At 33.0% G+C, this 22823-nt stretch overlaps 1 protein-coding gene across 2 annotated transcripts in view; it reads right to left on the bottom strand.

Moving 5' to 3' along the window:
- Positions 1 to 9208: 9208 nt before the first annotated feature.
- The window catches only part of LOC133200196 (beta-1,3-galactosyltransferase 5-like), a 40469-nt gene continuing 26854 nt past the window's right edge, over positions 9209 to 22823 (bottom strand). The window contains exon 2 of one of the 2 annotated variants that reach the window (XM_061336000.1): positions 9209 to 10519. In XM_061336000.1, the coding sequence (XP_061191984.1) occupies positions 9407 to 10492 (1086 nt within the window). In that variant the 5' untranslated portion in view covers positions 10493 to 10519 and the 3' untranslated portion in view covers positions 9209 to 9406. The remainder of the gene's footprint in view (positions 10520 to 22823) is intronic. The other variant, XM_061335999.1, reaches the window with a different exon arrangement.

Below are 22823 nucleotides of genomic sequence, written 5' to 3' on the forward strand. Positions count from 1 at the left end.
TTCAGTCATCTGCCAAACCGTGGGACATAGAAATCTACTGCTCAGTATTCATAGAGTTCAAAAGCTTTTTAATGATGGCTAACTTACTAAACACAATAAAGAGATCACAATGCAATGTTACATATCTTCCATTTATGAAGAATAAAGTTCCACGTAACATTGCCTATTGCCCAGAATATGATATATACAATGGTTTGCTGAGGATGAACATGTGCGACATGCTTGCGAGAAAGTTGCTTCTGGGGCGCTTTCGCGATTCTATCCCAGACCTTTAGGAGTTTCAACTGAGCTTCCGTATAAAAACGTGTATTGTGCACTATGTAACCCAAAACACACAGAAAATATCACAATAAATGACTGTAATGTAACTGGAGATGCACCTGCATTTGATGAAGTTACTTCCAGTGCCTGTAAATTCTTTCCCGAAATTAATGTCTATCCTCCGTATAAAAATCTTTTTTTTTGCAGAGATTGTAACATTGATATCCAAAAAGGAGCTTTCCTTGCCGGTCCATCTTATTTCTTACCTGAGGTCTTCAGGTCAGATTCTTTACAATGGCTGCCAATTTATAGAAACTTGTTTTCCAGCACGGAGTTCGAAAAAACGTTACCCACAAAAAAGGTTCTATATGTAATTCAGCACAAATATATGACTCTATATTGGTAAGTTTCAATTTTATATTTTATTGGTGTATTGGTCCACTGTTGTAGGTCCAGCTCCCCACCACCCCATCGCCACCACCAACAGAGCTCTTTCTCAGAATAGGATTTTCCCTATTTTATCAAAGCTAAAATCATATCGACAGTATCCTGGCTAAAAGTTTATATGAGAGTTAACTGATTCTTTAATGGAAATATGCGTGTTTTCGACTCTAGAATTGTTCAAATTAATTATATAGGAAATCTTAAATTAGTCAATCAAAAAAATTGTAAGACTCGATGTATCAAACGCCTCTCTTGGTCCAGCAGTGCATGTTTGTTCACGATTTTTATCATGTACATGTATATCAAGTCACCTTCAGAGATTTTATTCTTTTGCCGTCTACCGGCCAAGAATTTTATTTAAAGTTCGGTACAAAGAGCGTGAGAATTTTAAAATTATATTATTGATAGGTTTAACATACCATTTTGTAAGTATTTGAATCCAGCAGTTTTTCAAAGGGAAAAATAAAAAAAAAAAGAATGCAGGAAACATTGATTTTTCAAACTAACATAAGTAAATTAAAGTATGTCCCCTCGACGCCAGCGATGTTATATAAAATTTGAAAGCAAAGAACATTTCGAATTATTTTTTAGAAATTGACCCATTTTTTGTTCCATGACAATGGCAGCTATTTTGGATATTTAAAAACATTTATGAACATATAATTTGAAATACAATTTGAGAAAAAAAATCCATTCAAAATAAAATTCCTTCATTTTAGCTCACCTGAGCCAAAGGCTCAAGTGAGTTTTATCCGTTGTCTGTCGACGTCTGCATTGTCGTAAACTTTTCACATTTTCATCTTCTTCTCCAGAACAGGAGTGCCAATGTCAACCAAACTTGTCACAGAGTATCCTTGGGTAAAGGGGATTCAAATTTTTTCAAATGAAGGGTCACACCCTCTTCCAAGGAGAGATAATTAAGAAATAGTGAAAATTGGGTGATTCATTTAAAAAATTTCTTCTCAAGAACCACTGAGCCAGAAAAAACATATCTGAACGCTTTCTGGGTTAATGAAGATTCAAGTTTGTACAAATCATGACCCCTGGAGGTAGGGTGGTACCACAATGGGTGATCAAATTTTTACATCGGAATATAGAAGAAATATCTTTTAGATTCTTCTTATCAATAACATCAAAGTCATGATTAGTCATATCTATATGGAAGTATCCTCAGGTAGTGTAGATTCAAATTTGTTCAAATCATGACCCCAGGGGGTAAGTTGGGGGCCACTATGGGTGATCATAGTTTTACATAGGAATACATGGGAAAAGTCTTCAAAATTCTCCTCAATAACAGAAAGCCATAATTAGTTATATTTATACTGAAGCATCTCCAGGTTTTGTTTGTTTGTTTATTGTTTAACGCCCCTCTCGAGAATTTTTCACTCATATGGAGACGCCACCACTCGCGTTGGAGAACTGCAAATTTTTGACCTATACTCAACACTCATGGTCGTTGAGCAGTGGGATCTTTTTCGTGCCAGCACCTACTGCGACAGAGGACCTCGGTTTATACGTCCCACAGTGGGATTCGAACCCGCGACGTAAGGATCAACTCCTTACTTCGCGACTCTAGGTAGTGTAGAATCTAATTTGTTCAAATCATGACCCCCAGTGGTAGTATTGGGCGACAATACCCAAACAAAATATTACATAAGAATACATAGGAAAAATCTGATAATTAACAGAAGGACCATAGTTACTCAGATGAGCATTGTGGCCAATGAGCCTCCTTTTCTTTCCATGGCTACAGTTAAAAATTTGTCCAGCCTATTACATTATACATTTTTAGAAACAAGATAAACCATATGAAAATAATAAGGCTTTAATGCTTCAAAAGAATTGGTTGAGCTGTTTCTGGGGGAAAAAAGAAATTTAAGATTGTCAATTTTCATACTTCGTATGTTTCAATGGAACTGGTCGCCGTTTTAAAACTTTTAGATGTTGAATCCACAACTTCACATTTTGATTAAAATATTTATAAAGTTTCAGTAAGATTGTCTACTGAGACTGTCTGAAAGAGCACATATAGGAAATCCATTAACAGGATTCGTAACAATGTCCCGACCCAACCCGTATAATACAGGCGTGGTATTTTGTTGCTTGGAAAATCGGCTTTTGAGAAGATCGCACTGTAGAACTACCGCATGATGTATTTTCTGCGGTTCTCCAATTTTTGCGGTATTTTGCTCACACGACAATTCTGTAATGATTACAATCGAAAAATATTCTGCATATATTAATTTAAAAAATTGTTATAACGCAATTTTCTTCTGTCACTAAGAAAGAGAGTGTGAACTTTATCATGAACATGAATTGAAAATAAGTTGTATTAATTGGCGAATCGCTTTTTATACCCCAAATACATGAGTCACGAAGGTGTCCATTTTATTACTACAATAACTAATGACTGCATTTTTTTTTTTTACAAATCACAGATATTCAGGAATTTATTGCCAAAAACTATTTATATTTAAACATTGAACAAGGGACCCATAAGCATCAAAGGTCAAGCCGAGTAAATGTTGCATTTTTTATCTAATTAGCCTTCAGGACATTGTTAAATCACGACGACTTGATCCAATAAAATACTTGAGTATTCCTCCCTAAACTCCATCCACAGCTTGTAGAAATGCAGCGGCAATTTAGTTTAATATTTCTACTCAACTGTTCGATAGAATGCGCTTTTATGTAATTGTATATATTAAATTTCAGTTTAAATCACATAACCAATGAGGTCCATTTCGTAATAGAAAAACATTTTTACTTTGTTATATTACTTATTTTTTTCTTAAACGAAAATTTCTCAAACGTAAAGAAATAAAACATAATTTCTTAATATAAATTTCTGCCATCTTATTAAAATGATTTTTTTTATTTTATAGGATCGGTGCAGAAATATAACTTGCTATCCTGGGAAATTTTACAGTAACGGAAAATGTCAAGCTCTATTTCCCGAGACCAAAAACTTGGGGTATTCTTTAATTGCCGGTTTCACAGGAAATGTGTCTTCAATATTACCTTTTGAGAATCTGTTGGTAACAGTATACCATGTAGTGAAGAATAATTTAATATCTGACCTGAAATTCCAACGCAGCGATCCAGTGGAAGAAATTATTACTCAGATTGATTAACCTTGTTTCAAAGAGGAACGTTCTTGGTCATTTCTTCAATTCACTGGACGTATTGCTCTGGAACTGTTCATCAGTGAAAGGGTACCTAGGATTGAAACTGAAGAACGACTAATTACAATTATTTCTAGGTCATTAATGGCAAATCTTGAAAATTCCCGTATTCATTTATCTTTTACCTCGAGCAACACACATAACAACTTCCATCTATTGAAAAAATATGACCGAATATAAATCTCGGTGTCCTTTACATATAACGAAAACAAAACCATCAAAGCCAGATAGAAATAAATATTCAAATATAAGGGGTTTCAAAGTTACTGGCATGCTCTCAAGTTGAATTTGCATCAGATGGATATTCTATTGATGAAAATTTTGGAGAACTGGTACTTTCAGAATCAAGAAAGGCATACGGTTATGATTATTTTGATGTATTTCCAAATGGATCAGCAAGAATTTGCATTACAGACTTTGAAACGAGAGAGAAGTTAATGGTCAAAGAAGAGAAAAATGATATTTTACTTTCCAGAATAATTTTTATATTGAACGTTATTTCTATCATATTTCTAATATTAACATTTTTTGTATATGTTTTTGTTAAAGAACTTCAAACGTTGCCAGGAAGAAACAACATGTTTTTAGTCATACAGTGCAGGGAACTAATTTTGTTACATAAACCAGCATCAGCATAAGCATAAGTAGCATCAGGATCGAGCTAGCATCAGCATCAGCATTTAAATAACAGCATTACCAGGATCAGCATCAGCAAGCAAAGGATAAAACCAGCATTGACCTACATAAAATCAGCATTATCCTACTAGCATCAGAAAATCAAAGAGTTTTAATTCAGTAAAAAATTAAAAAAAAAAAAAAAAAGAAAGAATATTGGTTAAAGTATTCACATTATTAATACATAGTGAGATATTATGATCAAATAATTGTAAAAAGCACTTTTATTGCTTTAAACGGCAATGCTGAAATTCATTATCTACTTCCGGTAGCATGATGCTACTTCCGGTAGCATTGACCTAATTATAAAACAGCATCAGGATAAGGATTACTAGCATTAAATCAGCAAGCAAAGGAAGCATTCAAATCAGCAAGCAAAGGAAGCATTCAAATCAGCATCGATGCTGTAACAAAATTAGTTTCCTGCACTGTATCGCTTGCGTTATCCCTTGCAATATTTCAGTTGAGTGATATTGGAATCCTACACACAGCGTTCTGTACAGGAATAGGAGTAACTTTGCATTATGTTTGGTTGGTGGCTTTTTCATCAATGACCGCTTGTTGTTTTCACATGTTCAAAATGTTCCATTCCACAGGGTTGATTTTAGAAGATAAACATAGAACATTTAGAATATATATAACATTAATCATAATATTCCCTGCTTTTGTAGTTACTGTGAACATTATTGTTTTGTTCTCGGTTTATAATAATGGATATATCGGTTATGGGTTACAAAAATGTTTTATTGACCATCTGATTTCACGTTTGTTATCATTTATTCTGCCAGTGAGTATTATGTGTGTCACAAATACAATATTTTTCATTGGTACCATTATTTTAATCAAGAACGTTCCAAATGTCCCTGGGAACAAAGCAATGAGAAGTGAATTTTTGATTTTTTCCCGCCTGTTCACTATAACTGGAGTAACCTGGACTTTGCAAGTCATTGATGGCATTATTCCTTTTACAATCTTCACATTTATTTCATCGGTTATTAATAGCTTACAGGGTATTGTAATTTTTGTTGCTTTTATCTGTAACAAAAGAGTATATTCTCTTTTAAGAAAGAAATATAGACGAAAAGAACACTCCGTAGGTAGAATACAGGAAAATAAGGAATCTAATTCGGAAAAAAGTTTCGAGATTACCAAGTTGTTAACTCGAAGAACTCTATATTTTTTTTTTATTGAGCTGAGCTATGTATTTATTGTGATAGATCTTTCTGTTCATAACATATAATGTAACCTTTAATTTACTGCCTTATTATTTTATTTTTTATAAATATACATGAATTTTTTTTAAAGATAGTGCAAAAATGTTATAAATATAAAAAATATTTCTAAGATTTTTCAGCTGTTGTGTTTGTCATATGAAAGCTTGAGGTTTCACTGTTTTATTATGCTTTTTTACTTAGTTGTACTTGCTTTCGAAAAAGCGATGATTTGTTTCGTGATCAACCCGACTTTAATAAGATGAGGTCATTGCTTATGAAATACAAGATACCATTCTTTAATAAAACTAACCGTCACTAAAACTGAAACTCATTTTTTTTTTGTTTGAATTGAAAATTAAAGAGGGTGTGTTGTGCATGTTTGGTGTGCCATAACATTATTTGTCTTTCAATTATTAGAGAACCTGGCGGTGTTGAGACAAACGTCTGACAAACTGACCCCGATCATTTTTTTCCTCGAAGATCGAGGGGGAGGCTTAATGGTTTAGCTTACAAACTGAACCAAAGGTTAAATTAACCTTTCCTGATCACTTGTTGTCTGTCGTCTGTCTGTCCTTAACTTTTCACATTGTCGATAACTCCACAACCACTGAACCATTTTCAACCAAATCTACCACAAAGCATCCTTGGATAAAGAAAATTTAAGTTTTCTTTTCTACTGTAGGGCCAAGCCCTCCTAAAAGGAGAGAAAATCAAGAAAAGAAAAAAATATTTCAAAAGAACTACTTATCTAAAAAAATGAATCTTATGTAAAAACTTCCTGACATAGTTTAATTTTTGTAAGTTTGTTAACTTAAAACCCCTCCCCCTGCGTTAGGGTTTACCTACAATCGGAGCTTACAGTTTTTAGATAGGAAAATTTAGGGGGAAATCCTGAAAAATAATCTTCATATCAAAATGCAAGTATTCTTAAGAATTTGTTCAAATATATAGGCGAAAATCAATAAAAACCTCTTTCTCAAGAACAACTTATTTGTGAGTCTTATATTTGTATACAAGCATCCCTCAGGTAGTGCTTGTTCAAAGAAAAAGTAGATCGTGCATGGCCATGATAGGGAATCAGATATTTACTTTGGAATATTTAGCAAATTGCGTATACACAGAGATAGTTTTGGAAAAATCTTCTTTTCCAGCACAGCAAGGCAATATTGATACTGAATCACTCTCATTTTATTTGAGTTCCAATTCAATTTAAACTTTATGTACTCCTTTCCTCGGGGCTATTTATAATTATTGAGTCAATTTTTTCATGGGAATTATAGGGGGAAAATGTCTTATAAATTACTCAGCAAGACAAGAAGAGTCGGGTGAGCGTTATTGCAAATGGACCTCTTATTGTCTTATTTGTTCTATCTTTCTGGCTGCAAAACTAAAATTTTTGGTTCAACTATGAACTGTAGTAAACGTATCAAGTTTGTCACTCATAGTCAACTATGTAATAACTGTTCAAAAGTATTTTAATGAGAGACCCTCCATACTCAGTAAATTATAATACTTAAGGAATCCTTAGTAACTTTGACATGACTACACGGAGACTGCAGTACGTGAAAACTGTTGGTGGATGAAATAAGTTATTCACAGAAGTATAGCCAGCTAGCAGTGGCGTATTAACTGGCATGTGGATACATTAACAAAAGATACATTTATTATAGTGAAATATGAAGATAACGAACAGTATTCAATCTCGAAAGTCCAATGAAACGATACAAATACGGAGCAGAGCAAAGAGAGATAGGGAGAGATTTGAGTATATTTCAGTTACGTTCTTTCATCTTCAACTCGGTAAATCTCAGTGACTCGAAATAAGGCACCACAGAGTCTGCTACATTAGCTTCATGCTTAGATGTTTTACTTACTATAGATGATAATGCCAACTAACAACTAAACAATATGACAAACAGGATGGCTTCAGCTTTTCCATCGTCAACTTTCCCTATTTATGTAATATTTTATAGTCACCTGCATATGGTGTTTATATTGCCAAGCGAATTAGATACTCAGCAACATGTTCCGAGTATGATCAATTTGAATCAATTTTAAGTACGATAGACCAAGACAGGCTACAGACAAATACGTCGATGTTAAAGGGCTTTATCTACTAGTTCTCTACTTGCAAACTACTAGTTCGCTACAAAAGTAAGAATTTCACAGATTCCATGGTCGTTATAATGCCTTTGTTTGCAAACAAAATCTTTCATTGAGTTGTAGTATCCCACCAACTGTTAGGCTACTGTTTTTATCCATTTTGACAACGGATTACTCCGTCTACGTGATCAATACCTTATGTCGGGTGTGACAGATTGACAGGGGATACTTACTTCTCCTAGGCACCTGATCCCACATTTGGTGTTTCCAGAGTTCCATGTTTTTTGCCCTGTTCACGATATTTATTTTTTAACAGGATTTTTTCTGTTTAATCACTATTTGTTATCCTTACCCTATCACTGATATTGAAAAATGTTGAAAATTGAAACGTAAGAAACTTCCATATTGAAACTTCTTTAATCTGTTATCATGTTGTCTGATTAATTTGTTCTTTGATTTGTAGTGTATAAAACTTTCTTTTTTGACAAACATACATGCATTCTTTCAACGTCATTGTAGTACACATTTTTTTCATGGTATGTTAAAGAAAAAAAACAATAACAATGTTTGACTGTAGAATGTTTTTGTCAAAACTTCTTCTTAAGTATAACCTTTGAATGAGTCAAAAGATATCATGTGTTTCGAACTTTTATGACAAAATGCAATCCTCATGATTGCGAGAGAGATTTTAAGAAAAACCGTATTCTGATATTTTTGTGCCTATATTTCTCACCAATCATGCAACTTTTTGTTCATTCAAACTCTAATAAATAAACACTAACTTAAGTTTCAAATTCTGAGATTCTAAAATACACTTTCAAATTAAAAAATAAAAACCTTTACGCTTCTCTGTAAGTGTTGTGCTTTTCTTAGTATTATTTGAGTCCTTTTTGTGCAGATATTTAATAACTTATCACTGGGAATGTGAAAACTTCTAACGGCAGATACAATGAATATTTGGCTAATTAATCTCGGTCAAGATCAAATAAGTCAGCTAAGAAAGTTCTTCTGAAGAGGTACAATACATTTCATCCCGTGATACACGACGTTTTATTATCTCAGTTATGTGAGGCCAATCAGATGACACATTTGTATAGAATCCTTCTAATGGGGCACAACAGTTACATTCACAGGAGGTATCTGTGTTCCTCGGTTTGTCCATGATCTATAAACATAACTATCCAATCGGGAACGCACAACATACTCCAGGTAAACACACACACACACACACCCTCACACACACACACACACCCTCACACACACACACACATGAATACCTACTCGATCGAGATGGCAAGCAGAGGACACATTTATTTAGTATGTGTTTTGTACATTGATAGCATGCTATAATGGAATCAATTAATAGTATAATTATTTTTCAATAAATAAAAATCCGTCATTTATGAGCATGTTTACACGATATTGATCTTAAACGAACAAGTATATACTGATTTTCTTTTGCTCATTAATGAACGTACAAAAGAGAGCACCTGTTTGAAAAAAATATATGGAAAGAAATCAATTTTACCGATAGAAACTCTTTACTTTCATATAGTAATTCCCGTATACGCTTTGACGCCTGTCAGCAATCACTGCCTTCCACATGAGATCGATTTCTTTATCCCTAGCCGGCATCACTAGATATTTACATTCCCTCCTCAATTCTTTGTAACATTTTAGACCCTCCGGATGCATAAAGGTTAAGTTTCCTCCGAAATTCTCGTGAACCACATTCTTCACACGACTTGGAAGCAAGCCAAATAAATAGAAATCATCCACCCAAAAGAATGGTGCAGTGAACACCGCCTGATACAGAGCTGGAATCAGGTCTGTTGATATAAACACCACAAATCCACTGCAATATGTGTGTGGATACGTGTTTTGAGCTTTGTAAAATATGTCGCTCACAAACCACTTGCTCGAATTTTTTCGGATAATTGGCATTGAATTGGGATTGATTTTATTGCAGAAAATGGAACGTTTTCGTTCTTTCAAAAACGAAAAATCTTCAAAAAACTTGAAAAAATTAATAAATGAATCATCATCTATTTTTATCACAATTTCTGCATTCATGCAGTTTTCTGTAATCCACCTGTATCCCATCACACCCTTGTTGGTGAGGTTTCTGTAAGAGTCCACAAATTCACCTTGAATTATATCATTATAAAGAGAATTCTCTTTTTCCAACTTCTTCTGGATTGTTTTAATACTTGTTGTGCCAACTAAGAATATCACTCTCAAGTTTTCCGGACTATAGTGGGAGATATTAAGCCACGTCCTTCGCATCTCTTTCCTTCTCCAGAAGTTCCCAACAGAAGTATGCACCATCACCAGTGCTGAGATCTTATCATACTGTCGACACAGGTTTCTGTTATTAATGAGATAGGGTGCGTACATGCCGACTGGGTATTTGGTTTTAGTTTTTATGATTCTAATCCCTGTTTTGCTCTCCTGGTTTATATCGTACATGGGTTCTAGTAGAGTAAGCCTGTCCCCTGTTCCCTCATAATAAACATGAATATTTTCATTATCCATTGTTAAATACAATAAAGTAAACATCACTAAACACGACAGACTAACGAATTTCAAATAAGAAGAGTGTTTGCGCATATCTGTTTCTTTTGGTGTCTTTAGAATCTGAAAAACAAAAAGTAAATCTTACCACACCAACACATATATCATATATACATGTGTTATAACAAACCACATGTATTAAGTTAATCATCAACTCCAACATATCCAAGGCTTTTTAAAACTCAAAACTAAAATGAATATTGAATAGGATTGTTCCAAGAAAAAATGTTTATTGTTGTGTACATGTACTCTTCATTTTGGTAGCCTGTTTTGTTCAAGTTTTATGTCTACTATTTTTTTTTATCGAGTAACTACCTGAAACAGATAGAAATTCGCATCAAAGAGCAAATCGGATTATGAAATATTGCAGATACTACAAGTGCACTAGTCTTGAACAAAAATATTCCTATTAAACCAAACCCATCTACAGATTGTAAATATGTGTAAAATTAAAATTATAAAATAACTAATAAGCATGTAAAAAGCCTTTTACTTCTAATTAGAATATTTTTTTTTAAAAAAAATGATACGTACACTTCAAATTTGATTTCATAAGTAAATTAATGTATCGCAGAATCCTGTGTATTTACGATGATCTTGAGGAAATCAGTGTACATGTACATAAATTACTTAAATTTTAAAACTGTAACCTTCCATCATTTGGCTAGTTTTCATTGTATTTTGATATAGCAGATGTGTATAGAAAAATATTCAAACCACAAAAGAAACGCATTTTGATGTTTGTCCAAATCTTTAAGAAATAAGTAAGAACTTAAAAAAGTTCTCTGGGAAATTTCGTTATTATTACTTAAATTTACATTTTAGGCGAATATTCGAATCGAAACATCACACGAATGGTCGGCCATATCACTATACTGTGACTCGCAGTAACGTAGAAGTTATTTAAGAAATAAATATCAAGTTTAAAAACTTCACTGGGAAATGAAGTGGGTCGGTTTTTAAACTTGTTATTTATTATTTATATATACATTTGAGACGGACAATTGAATATAATCGAATATAAACATTCCACTAACTGTTCGTCGTAGATTTCGACAAATTACGCAAGGTGTAAATCGGCTTGAAAAGCGGTTAAGCTTCAAATTCATCTGGCAAAGGATTCTGTTTTGAAGAGTATATTCTGTGAAAGGCTACTTATGATCAATTATTGTAAGCATATTGGTATCTGGGAATTTTTGAATTCATGAGAACCCATATTAGATGTTTAAAAAAAAACAACAGAAGAAACACGTCCGATGTTTGATAATAAAAAGCTGGAGGAATTTCGGTCGGAAAGTATAAAATTAGATCAGAAACATAAAATCTACGATTTCAGTAAGGCATATTTATTATGAAGTTGACACGGAGACACTTGCGACAGCTTACATTGTTAAGACAACGCTCTCGATAATGGACGTGTGCTTACCGAACTTCCGAAATGTTTGTCAGCAGTTTGTGGCGTGGTTGCATTACATTGATATTTTCCAACAGATTTTCAAATTTATTGTGAGTAAAGTTTAATGCATATGAAAAAAAAAACCCATAGAATTCAGAGGTCTACAAGAAAAATAAGGGTAAACGTTGAGACTATGGAGCTCATACATGAAAATTTTTACATGTAGTTTTCTATTCACTATGTAAAATCGATCAAGAACCGTACATGTATTATATACTCGTTTACATTGTAATGTTCTTGAACTTCTAAGAATAGGGGAGGCAAGTGTACTTCAGTTTTGAGAGCTTCAACAAAAGGAATTGCCATATACATTGTATATGTAGCTTTTATTTAAATGAGGTAAAAGGAATACGTCTTTATAAATAGAGCTTGGACCTATAGGGCCGGGATTGGTTTCAGTCTTTACAAAAACATTGTCGATTTCGTAACGGTCAATGACTTTAGGCTACATAAATGTAATAATTCGTTTTTATTTTATTTCAGTATGATATTTATTATGAAGCATGATTATATTGTCAACACATTGGGAGTTTGTTATCTCAAAATGTTATTTGAAAGTGTGGCACCAGATGGATTCGAACCACGACTCTAAAAAGTATCTTCGGTGTATATATTCAGCTGTTTTACCAATCTAGCTATTATGGCTTTGAAAATAGATAGTACATATGTATAAATGCGAACTAAAAACAGGTTTCCTTATATTTTCGTAGGTTTTTTTGTGAATTTCGATCCTTGGGCAGGGGTACCCCTAAAGAATTCCTATAATTGCAAATTTGAACAATTTAGACATATATACGATAGAAAACAACTAATGAACATTTATTTTTAGTGACTTTTTCCAGGAAATTGTTCTATCCTATAGATCAATTCTTTTCAAATACTGAATACATTCTTTGCCGTGGTCCATACTTACAAACAAACAGCCAAACCACTTCTACATGTGTAACACTTCAAAATACAGAACTGTCCTCTCCCAAAGTAAGAATCTTTGTTAATAGGAAGTATTTCTCTCTTTTTACATACTGAATACTCGATGTGCTATAAAAAAAAAAGTACTGCAAGAACGTGTTGCCATCTACTCGACAATTCTAATAAATTTAAACTTATTAACTAATCGATGGTCTGATTTTACAGCATTTTCTACCATTTTTCCACACTTAGATCATGAAAATGTTATATGTTTTTTTAAACCTCTTTTATCTGTATTTTTGTACGTTTTACCACTTTCATCGCAGAATAGCACAACTAGTTTTGAGAAATATGTAAGCAAATTTATTGATTTCAATATTTCCATGCAAATCAAGGTGAAAATTTCAATGAAAATACGTTCAAGTCATGAATAATGCAAAAATTTTAAGATCTCTTTACGGACGCACTTAAATAGGTACCTAGCTAACTTTAGATAGCGACGTCTATGGAAAATTCAAATAACCGAAAAACTGCAAAACAATTATATTTATCTATGTATGTTAACGATAATATTTTATTGTACTTGGAAGGATTACCGTTTCTCGTAGGATGGATCAACTAAGATGTTATAAAGTTTGGTTCTTTTTCTTTCCTAGAGGTTATGCTGATATTATTGATGACATTCAAGATGAAGCACAAAGCAACAATAACAATATAGCGCTACTAAAGTACAACATACATGTATTTACATGTAGCATAGTACGCACGCATAGCACGCACGCACACTTTACCACAGAAAACGATCATAATTTAAAAACATTAAATATTCAATTAAAGGCCTTGCTTATTGATAGATCTTAGCGGTTTATGAAGCTTAAACTGCCCCAACCCAGGTTATACAGCATAACTTGGGTAACTATTAAATTAATTCCTTTAATAGACTGGTCTTAAAACTGGTCAACGTTTAAGTATCCTCTAAATTGAATTAGTGCATTGAAAGTTTTGATCTGCCAAAATTTTAAAATTATCCACATATCTTTATAATTATGATTGTTTGTTTGACTGTCATACAAATATAAAACATCTTAATCAATCTATATTAATTTTTGACCCCCTCCCCCCACATGCACACGAAGTGCTAGATCATGTATGAAATCAATGTAGCTTAGATGTTTGCGGTGAAGCTTCATTTAGAATCCGTCCAGTCATGAGCAATATTACAAAAAGAATAGGCAAAGTCTTCAAACCAAATGGGGCGACAAATGGTCTTTTTCTTTTTCTTTTTCTTTTTTAATATATTTTAACAAACACTTTTGCACAAAAAATTATGATATTGAATTTAATAAATACTTAAATGTACTAAAAGTCCAAAGTAAAAATACGAAAGACTACTTTCTGCAAATCTAGAGGAAGGGGGAAGCTTGCCCCCTTTTATTTTCAGAGCAATTAAATCTTCATCGTGAAGTAATCGAAAAAAAAAAACAAAACAAACAAACAAAGAAAAGACTTACCAGTAAGTTTTTCCCTCCGCCTTTATCGTTTTTTTTTTTTTTTTTTTTTTTTTTTTTTTTTTTTTAGAAAATATAAACATATGCCAGGATACCTGTCATTTATAAAATTTATGTCTCAACAAAATTCTGAGTTGATTACTTGTTTTAAGTGGGTATAGACTCCCTTGGATTATATTCGGAAATCCTTGATCCGACTTCGAGTACATTTATAGTTCATGTAGTGTCAGTATATTACATACATGTACCTATTCACTTACATGTATCAACCGCTTCCAAATTGAAATATACAAAATATAGTTTTAAAATATACATATTGGTTCATTTATGTATGCATTGCATACACTAGAAATAAAATTTATGAAAAACTCTAAACAAAATAATGCATTCTATCAATACTATCTAGAAAGGGATGACATGGTCTATTGGTATTCTTCCACAAGCTGCATGTATATATGCACAGGCAAGATGGCGATCGATTTGATGTGACAGCACCCCTCTGGATGTATAGTTAACCACCTCTGCGTCACCTCTATATATGAGAACTAATGCATTTAGGTGATTGAAAGATGGAGCAGTCCTCTTCGTTCCTCGCGCTCGGAGAGGCGTGGGGGGGGGGGGGGGGTTGAACAATTTTCGATCAACTGCGACATTTTGTTCATTCCCCTTTCTCATCAACATGAACCTTTTTCTGTTAAAATTATATATATATATAAAACAAACAAAACAATTAAATCAAAAAATGTATTTATTTGTTTTAAATTGTATATTTTAAAATCTTTATAGTAGGGGTAACGGCGCAGTCCCGTAATCAGATATTGCAAAATTTGTTTCCACTACTCACTACATATATGTATAACACTCGGTAGATCCTGAATAATGTCAGATAAATTAATTTTAATATATATGTCATTTTTCGATTTTATTCTGGCTTTATTTTGTGCAAGTTTGAAGTAGATATAAATACGTGTTTGATGTATAAATTTTATCAAATTCATCATGCCACAGAAATCTTATTATCATGGCAAACTTTATTCTGTCGGCATGAATAGCCAAAACGGTTGAAATACTTTCTATTTTTCTCGATAAATACAAGTACCATTAATGCTTTATTAAAATAGAAACCTTCCAAGTCCAAAGAAAAAATATGTATAACTTTTTTTAAAAAAACTGAAATACTTCCTATTTTTCTCGATAAATACAAGTACCATTAACGCTTTTTTAAAAAAAAAAAAAGAGAGAGAGAGAGAGAAAAAGAAACCCTTCCAAGTCCCAGGAAAAAAATATATATAACTTTAAAAAAACTGATTTTTTCAGCAATTAATCGGAATTCTTCGGACACCATTACAGATATGCTACCGAGTACTGACCCCTAGGTCCCACAAGTTTTCAGACTCTCTTCTATAAAGGATTATATTGTTGGGGGGAAAAACTTTTTTATTTCCATTCATACGAAAAAAAATTACTGCAATTTGATGTGTTTTATGCGAGGTCCACTTTAACATGTTGGAGAGAATACTCGAAATCGGGTATTATCCGTGAAATCGCGTATAGTCCTCGATATCAGGGTATCGTTGAATCCGCGAAATCGGGTATACCGTGCAACTTTCTGTAAAAACAGAAAAGTAAAGCAACGGCGCATTGTGTCAGTTAGTGTTACTTGTACATCAGTATCTTGGGAGTTTATTTTTATTGAACTCAATTTAAATGGTTGTCTGACAAGTTTAAAATCACACGACAAACACTGCAGGGGTAGCAAAGAAGGCACGGTGGCATCATTATTTTTCAGTACAAGTTCTAAAAACAAATAACAAATAAACAAATGTTTATTTCCCTATAAATTATTCCCCAAGCTTAATTTCTTAACCTGTGCATTATTCACAAAATGTAAAACTTTGAAGAAATTTAACGACTAACGCTGTGTTATGTATTTTTTACTTTAAAATGTATGGTGTCCCTTTCACGTTAAATTTAAATTATTCCTCAGTTGGTAAGTACATGTATTTCTCATCGATATAGAATACCGACGTTTTCGTAAGGGAAAATAAATAAAATAAAAACAAACAAACAAACAAACATAAAAAAACAACAAAGGGAAAGCAGGTTGAAAAATGATATAAAATGAAATAAATTTAATATCTACATGTGTACATGCATGTAAACTTAAATACATTTTTAAAAATTAATACAGTGTATATTGATAAAGGTAAAGAATCTTTAGTAAAATCATCAGTTCCTCCTATGGTGTATGTATACAGTCCTGCAATTCCCGCGGGGAAAGGGGGAGGTGCGTATTTTTTAAAGAAAATATTTTAATGTCAGTTTACCATGAAAATTTTCATTCAAAGAACCCGCCAATGTTTTGGTTGCATTTTGATTGATGTAAGCGACGTTATTTTACCTGTGTGTGTTTGTGTGGAAACTGAGAACAAGATGTCTTGTTAAAAGGATTTTCGTTTAGCTGGGGGGGGGGGGGGGGGGGCTTGGTTCATATAAATAAATAAAAAAATCCAATTCGCACATCTTTTCATGTGCTTATTATACATTCTCAATATAGAGCTAATATTCAAATATGAAATATATATTAAAGTTTTTACATATTACACTGTTTTTACTTTTTATACATATGAATAAACTGAAGTAGAGTGTTCAATCGCGTCTTAGCTTAAGTCTTGAGCTGCATTGTTTTTAATTAATCATTCATACAGATTGGAGACACTTTCTTTTATTATTATTATAGTATTGGATAGACAGGGTAGATTTTCCCTTCAGAGTCTGTAGTTTATTTTAGGTTATATCGCTTTAAACCTCATTATAATATGCTAAGATTCGTTATCTGATTGATTCTAGACAGTACGTCACGTGACAGGGAACTAAAATTTCATAATTCCCTGTCTTTTCTGTAATCTGTGATACTTATTACTCATGGTTATCCTCTTTTCTTTTTATTCATCTATCGTGAAAAATGTATTAAAAAATAAACATGAAGTTTAGTTATTTTTAAAACTTGTCGAATGTGGTAGAAAATAACAGGTTTCTATTTTAACCTCATATTGTTTTGGTATATAAACAATTATTGCATGAATGTTTTGGAGATATGAAGAATTCTATTCACTCAAGAGGGCAAAATAAGGAATCAATATGATTTTTATTAGATGATACCATTCAATGACGTTTAGCACAAAACTCTACAATAACATTTTACATTTGATTATTTTGAAAGGGGAGGGATGTTTCTCTTGGACACATGCATAACACATTCGAGGTTAATTTTCGCTTGACCGAGATAGTCCGGAGAAGGAATAATTAATGTAAGCAGCTAGTAACAACCATTATAGCTATTTACTTTCGTCCCCTGAAGTCGCCGAAAAATGGTAAAATATTGCCGACTCAGCGAAATTAAATTATCAACAGTTATTTTCTCTCACAAGCTATGTTGCTGAGAACATCATTGTCTTTGCTAAAACGTTGGAGGCATGTTGAATCCAAAGGAAATTTTAATAATTTTTAAAAAAAAAAATAAGAAAGAATATGTCGCCTTTTATAACTTCTGGGAAATAGCTTTAATTGTCATTCTCTGTTTATAAAACATATGTACTGGTACAAGATATATGTAAGGAATGCTATTCAACGACAAAAAAATCAACTGATGAAAATAGATTCATAACACCCGCCTCCGAAAAAATACTAAATAATATAGAATAACATACGCGTTATATTAGTTTTTGTCGTAATTTGAAACATTTTAAACATTAAATAGTTGATACATTTTGTAATGAATTATTTTTATGCACAAGATGAATGTTAAAGCAATTAATGACGCATAATTAAATACGATAGAAAACCCCCTGTTTAAATGTCAGATTATTTTGTGTGTGAAATGTGTTTCCGTATAAATTGAATTATTTACAAAATGTTCATGTTTGTCGTATTGATGTGGAAATATTATAAATTCCAGACTTCTGATATTTAATAGTTCTGTTCTATTGGATATGAACATGAAGAAGCGGATACAACGATACCCCGATTTCGGGGACTATACGCGATTTCACGGATAATACCCGATTTCGAGTATTCTCTCCAACCTGTTTAAGAAAAAAAAAGTGTTTCTTTATTTCTTGGCTTTTTTAACACGCTCTTTAATTTATTTTTAGTATACAGCGGACATGTACAGGTGTAAAGGTATCAGATAAAATAAAAATTACTACTTTTAATTAATGACTATTGTCCAGTAAAAAATTAAGAGTAATTCAAATCAAACTAAAATTATATACTAAGTAAATGAAAACGAAAATTTTATAAGTTACAAACACCTAGTTTGTCAACATTTTTTCCTCCCAAAATTATACAAGTTAACTGTTATGAAAATCTTTAAGAGTGGTGATGCTTCTCGTCTCATTTCTTTTTTATCTATTAGAAGAATTTGCAAGTTTTGAAAAACTTAATATATGCATGTGGCCGAAGAAATAAAGGGGGGGGGGGTACGAATGTGGTTGTCTCTCACTTCAATATCAGTACAGAAATGGAATCCAGATGGGTAAATTAAATGAGCAATGTTTGAGACTTAATAAACTTATTATCCAATATGCCAACAAAGGAATTGACGCGGTTATTATAATTAGTATTCTTAATCACAATTAAAAGGGTTCACTCTTGTATTCCACTATATTTCAAGTTGAAGACTACACCTTGTATTTCCTACAAATATACATCGACCATTGCTTCCAAACTTTTTAATTACAAGGAAACTTTACAAGGCTTGGATATCGCATATCTGACAAATAATCCTCCTTCGTGTTCATGTTCTTCCTCACCCTATAACTATAGTCCTGCTGGACACTTTATTACTGGTGACGTAAATATAGTTAATAATGAGGACCTTAGATCACTAATTATAAAAGGTCCTAAATATAGGGAACCCCGATCCTTCAACTGGCGTAGAAATTTCATACATATTATGAATTCTGTAGTGGATTACGGCAGGCGTTGGGTCAGACATGAAAAAGAAGACCTTGACACTTTGTCAGAATGGATTAAATGTATCAGATATATGTTAACATCTCGCATTAAATGATTGAGGGGCAGTATGAAAACCTTCTATCCTTCTGTATTCAATAACTCAGAAGTGAAAAAAGAATAAGATAGATTACACGATCAGTACGAACTGGTCCCTGCTGACAAAGCAGGTAACAACATTGCTTGTTTGTAAGGCTCATTATTTTAATTGTATTTCAGAGGAACTGGGATTTAATTCTACAAGTGGTAATCCAACTTTTACCCATAGCTCCCTTTCTAAGGAGGAAATTCTTCAAAATCATATGTCAGTTTTGAATATTTTTAATATTCCAAACAACCAAAGTGAATTTGAATTACCATATCTATATTGGATTCCGAAATTTCATAAAAATTCTTACAAAGATACATAGCGGGTTCCAGTAAATGTTCTACATAGCCTCTTTCCTTACTCCTCACTAAGATATTAACAGTAGTGAAGAAAAAAATTCAAGAGTACTGTGCAACAATATATTCGAGAAGTGGTGTAAATCAGATGTGGATGCTAAAAAATTCCAAGGAACTTTTGGAACATTTGAAATCATAAAATTTTACAAAAATCAACAACATAAAAACTTACGACTTTTCAACTTTATATACAACTATTCCCCACGATAAATTAAAATCTAGACTTTCTGACATAGTTGACAGCTGCTTTTTCAATGAAAATGGAACTCGTAAATTTAACTACCTTGTCATTGGTCATTTGCAACATTACTTTGTTAAATAAAAATCTGATTGTACACACAAAAACTCTGAAGTTGACATTAAAAAGATGCTCGAGTTTCTAATTGACAATATCTATGTGGTTTTTAGGAGACCAGGTCTTCCAACAATCTGTTGGAATTGCGCCCCGTTATTAGCAGACCTATTTTTGTATTTATATGAACCAGAATTTTTTCAAAATCTTTTACACAAAAAGAAGAAAACACTTTCTGTAGCCTTCAACTCGACATTTAGATATATCGACGAGGTATTGTCAGTTAACAATGGATATTTCCATTCTTAAATCGACACAATATATCCCGGTGAGCTTAACATAAAAGATACCACAGAGTCTGACACATCTGTTCTATATTTGGATATTTTATTAGAAAAAGACGTTAATGGTCATCTAAGAACAAAGCTTTATGATAAACGTGATGACTTTAACTTTTCAATCGTCAACTTCCCTTACTTATGCAGAATAAGCCCTTATCACCTGCATTCGGGGTCTATATCTCTTAGTTGATTCGATACACAAGAGCATGCTCTACGTATGAACAATTTCTAAAACTAGGTAAATTATTGACAAACAAGTTGATGAAACAAGAATATCAGCATTCTCGTTTAAAGTCATCATTTCGTAAGTTCTATGGTCGATACAATAACCTTGTTAGTAAATACAATCTTTCATTAAGTCAAATGCTAACTGACTTTTTTCATACTAATTGTTAGGCCATTATTTATACAATGATTTGTCGACGGATTTTTCCGTTATTTCATGACAAGGAGCACACTGCTGGTGTGACCGGTCGGCAGGGGATGCTCACTCCTCCATGGCACCTAATCCCACATCTGATGTCTTAGAGGTCCGTGTTTGCTCTGCTCCTATTTTGTAATGTTTAATCGACTTTTGAGCTCGAATACTGTTTGTTATCTCCACATATTTCACTAGTAAAGTACAAAGCTATGATACTTTATTCAAAAATGTATAACACACTCCACACAAAAGAATGATTTAAACAAAATAAACAGGATAAAATGATAGAATGACTATTAAAATATTTCAATTCAACTTACAAATTGATGCGCAAAATACGACAATGATATACAATAATCTTATTTTACAATGAAAAAAAAAACGCTACGTGCACATCGTAAATTCTAATCACGTCGGAATCACGTCTTTTCTGCATGTAATCGCAAGTGCGCTGCGGGGAAAAGGATAACGTCGTAAAACATTGATAAATATTATGCTACTAATACGTCACAGACAGCGCAAGGGACAAAGAGTTTTAAAAAAGCCATTAACTCTTAAAGATGTATCACCGCATTAATTTGCTTGTGTCTTGGACACATTTTATATACTAGTATTCAATAGCATTGATACATATTGTTTTTATTTTACAAATATGAATATATATGTAATTGTGTTGTATTACTATACCATATATTCTTTTTAGGTAACCTGAATCAATTGCTTGTCGTGTATCGGTCGTAAACTTTTAAACAATATGCCGTTCAAATAATTTTAAGCAATTTTGGTGCATGTATGGAGCATATGGGCAAAGGAGACAAAATTTGTGAATGTTATGGTCCCTGCCCCTCTGGGTCCTGAAATGAGGGGTGTAACTAAAACCATCAAAATCAATGCAATTTTCAAAAGTCTTCTTCATGTCGATTGGACATCAAGCAGTCAAACTGTTGGTATTTACATCAAGCAATGAGTCCTTTACTAAAATTGTGAAATTTATGGCACCAGTATCAGGGATTCTGGAATTAGGGTGTGGCTCCATTGATCATATAGTAAAAATGATATAAATATGAAAATGTACATGTATAATTTCTTTAAAAATCTTCTTCTTTTCCCCTTTGTATACTTAGCAGATAAACAACGTGGAAGCCCATGGTTATGATGAACAACGGTGAATTTTCCGAAATATGAAATATGAAATTCGTGGCATTTGAGTTAGGGGTTCTGTTGTTAGGAGGAGGCGCTATTGATTATACAATTACACGGAATTTTCTGTAGTCAAATTTAATATATAAACAAAGCAAAGTCCCAACAATTGGTATGACATATGTCAGCCAAGACACGACTCAGTGGTAGGTTATACGTATTTAATAATAATGTCATTATAATGACAATAGAATTTATAATTTGTTTGTTTGTTAGTTTAACGTCCCTCTCGAAAATTTTTCACCCATATGGAGACGCCACCACTTTGCCGGTGGAGGACTGCAAATTTCGACCTATACTCGGCACTCAGGGTTAATAAGCAGTGAGGTCTCTTTTTCGTGCCAGCACCTACTGCGACAAGGGACCTAGGTTTATACGGTTTCATCCGAAAGGCCGGTCTCCACGTCCCGCGGTGGGATTCGAACCCGTTACGTGAGGAACATATCCTTACTCCGCGAGTCTTGAGTAGACGCAACTGCCCCACGCGGGCGACTACGTTCCACACATTTCTTATTCTGCAAAAGTAAACTCTTGTGCAAGATTTGCTCGTGTGCAAGATATATTAATTTATGAAATGCATGTTTTTAAACAAGGTTGTTAAAATCCCTGTAATCAAGCCCGTAGCAATGGTTTTAAAAGGGAGTGGCAGCCTCCCAAAAATCCGACAAGCCAAAAAACTAAAACAAACAAAAAACAAAAGCGTAAACTGTCCAAAGTACAAAATCCTATTTCGTTCAGGGGTCGGGGTGGGGGTGGACCTTTCTCTTACTTTTTGATACA

This window comes from Saccostrea echinata, unplaced genomic scaffold (assembly GCF_033153115.1).
Source record: "Saccostrea echinata isolate AGI-Se365-2 ecotype Australia unplaced genomic scaffold, CSIRO_AGI_Sech_v1 ptg000037l, whole genome shotgun sequence".
Taxonomy (NCBI): domain Eukaryota; kingdom Metazoa; phylum Mollusca; class Bivalvia; order Ostreida; family Ostreidae; genus Saccostrea; species Saccostrea echinata.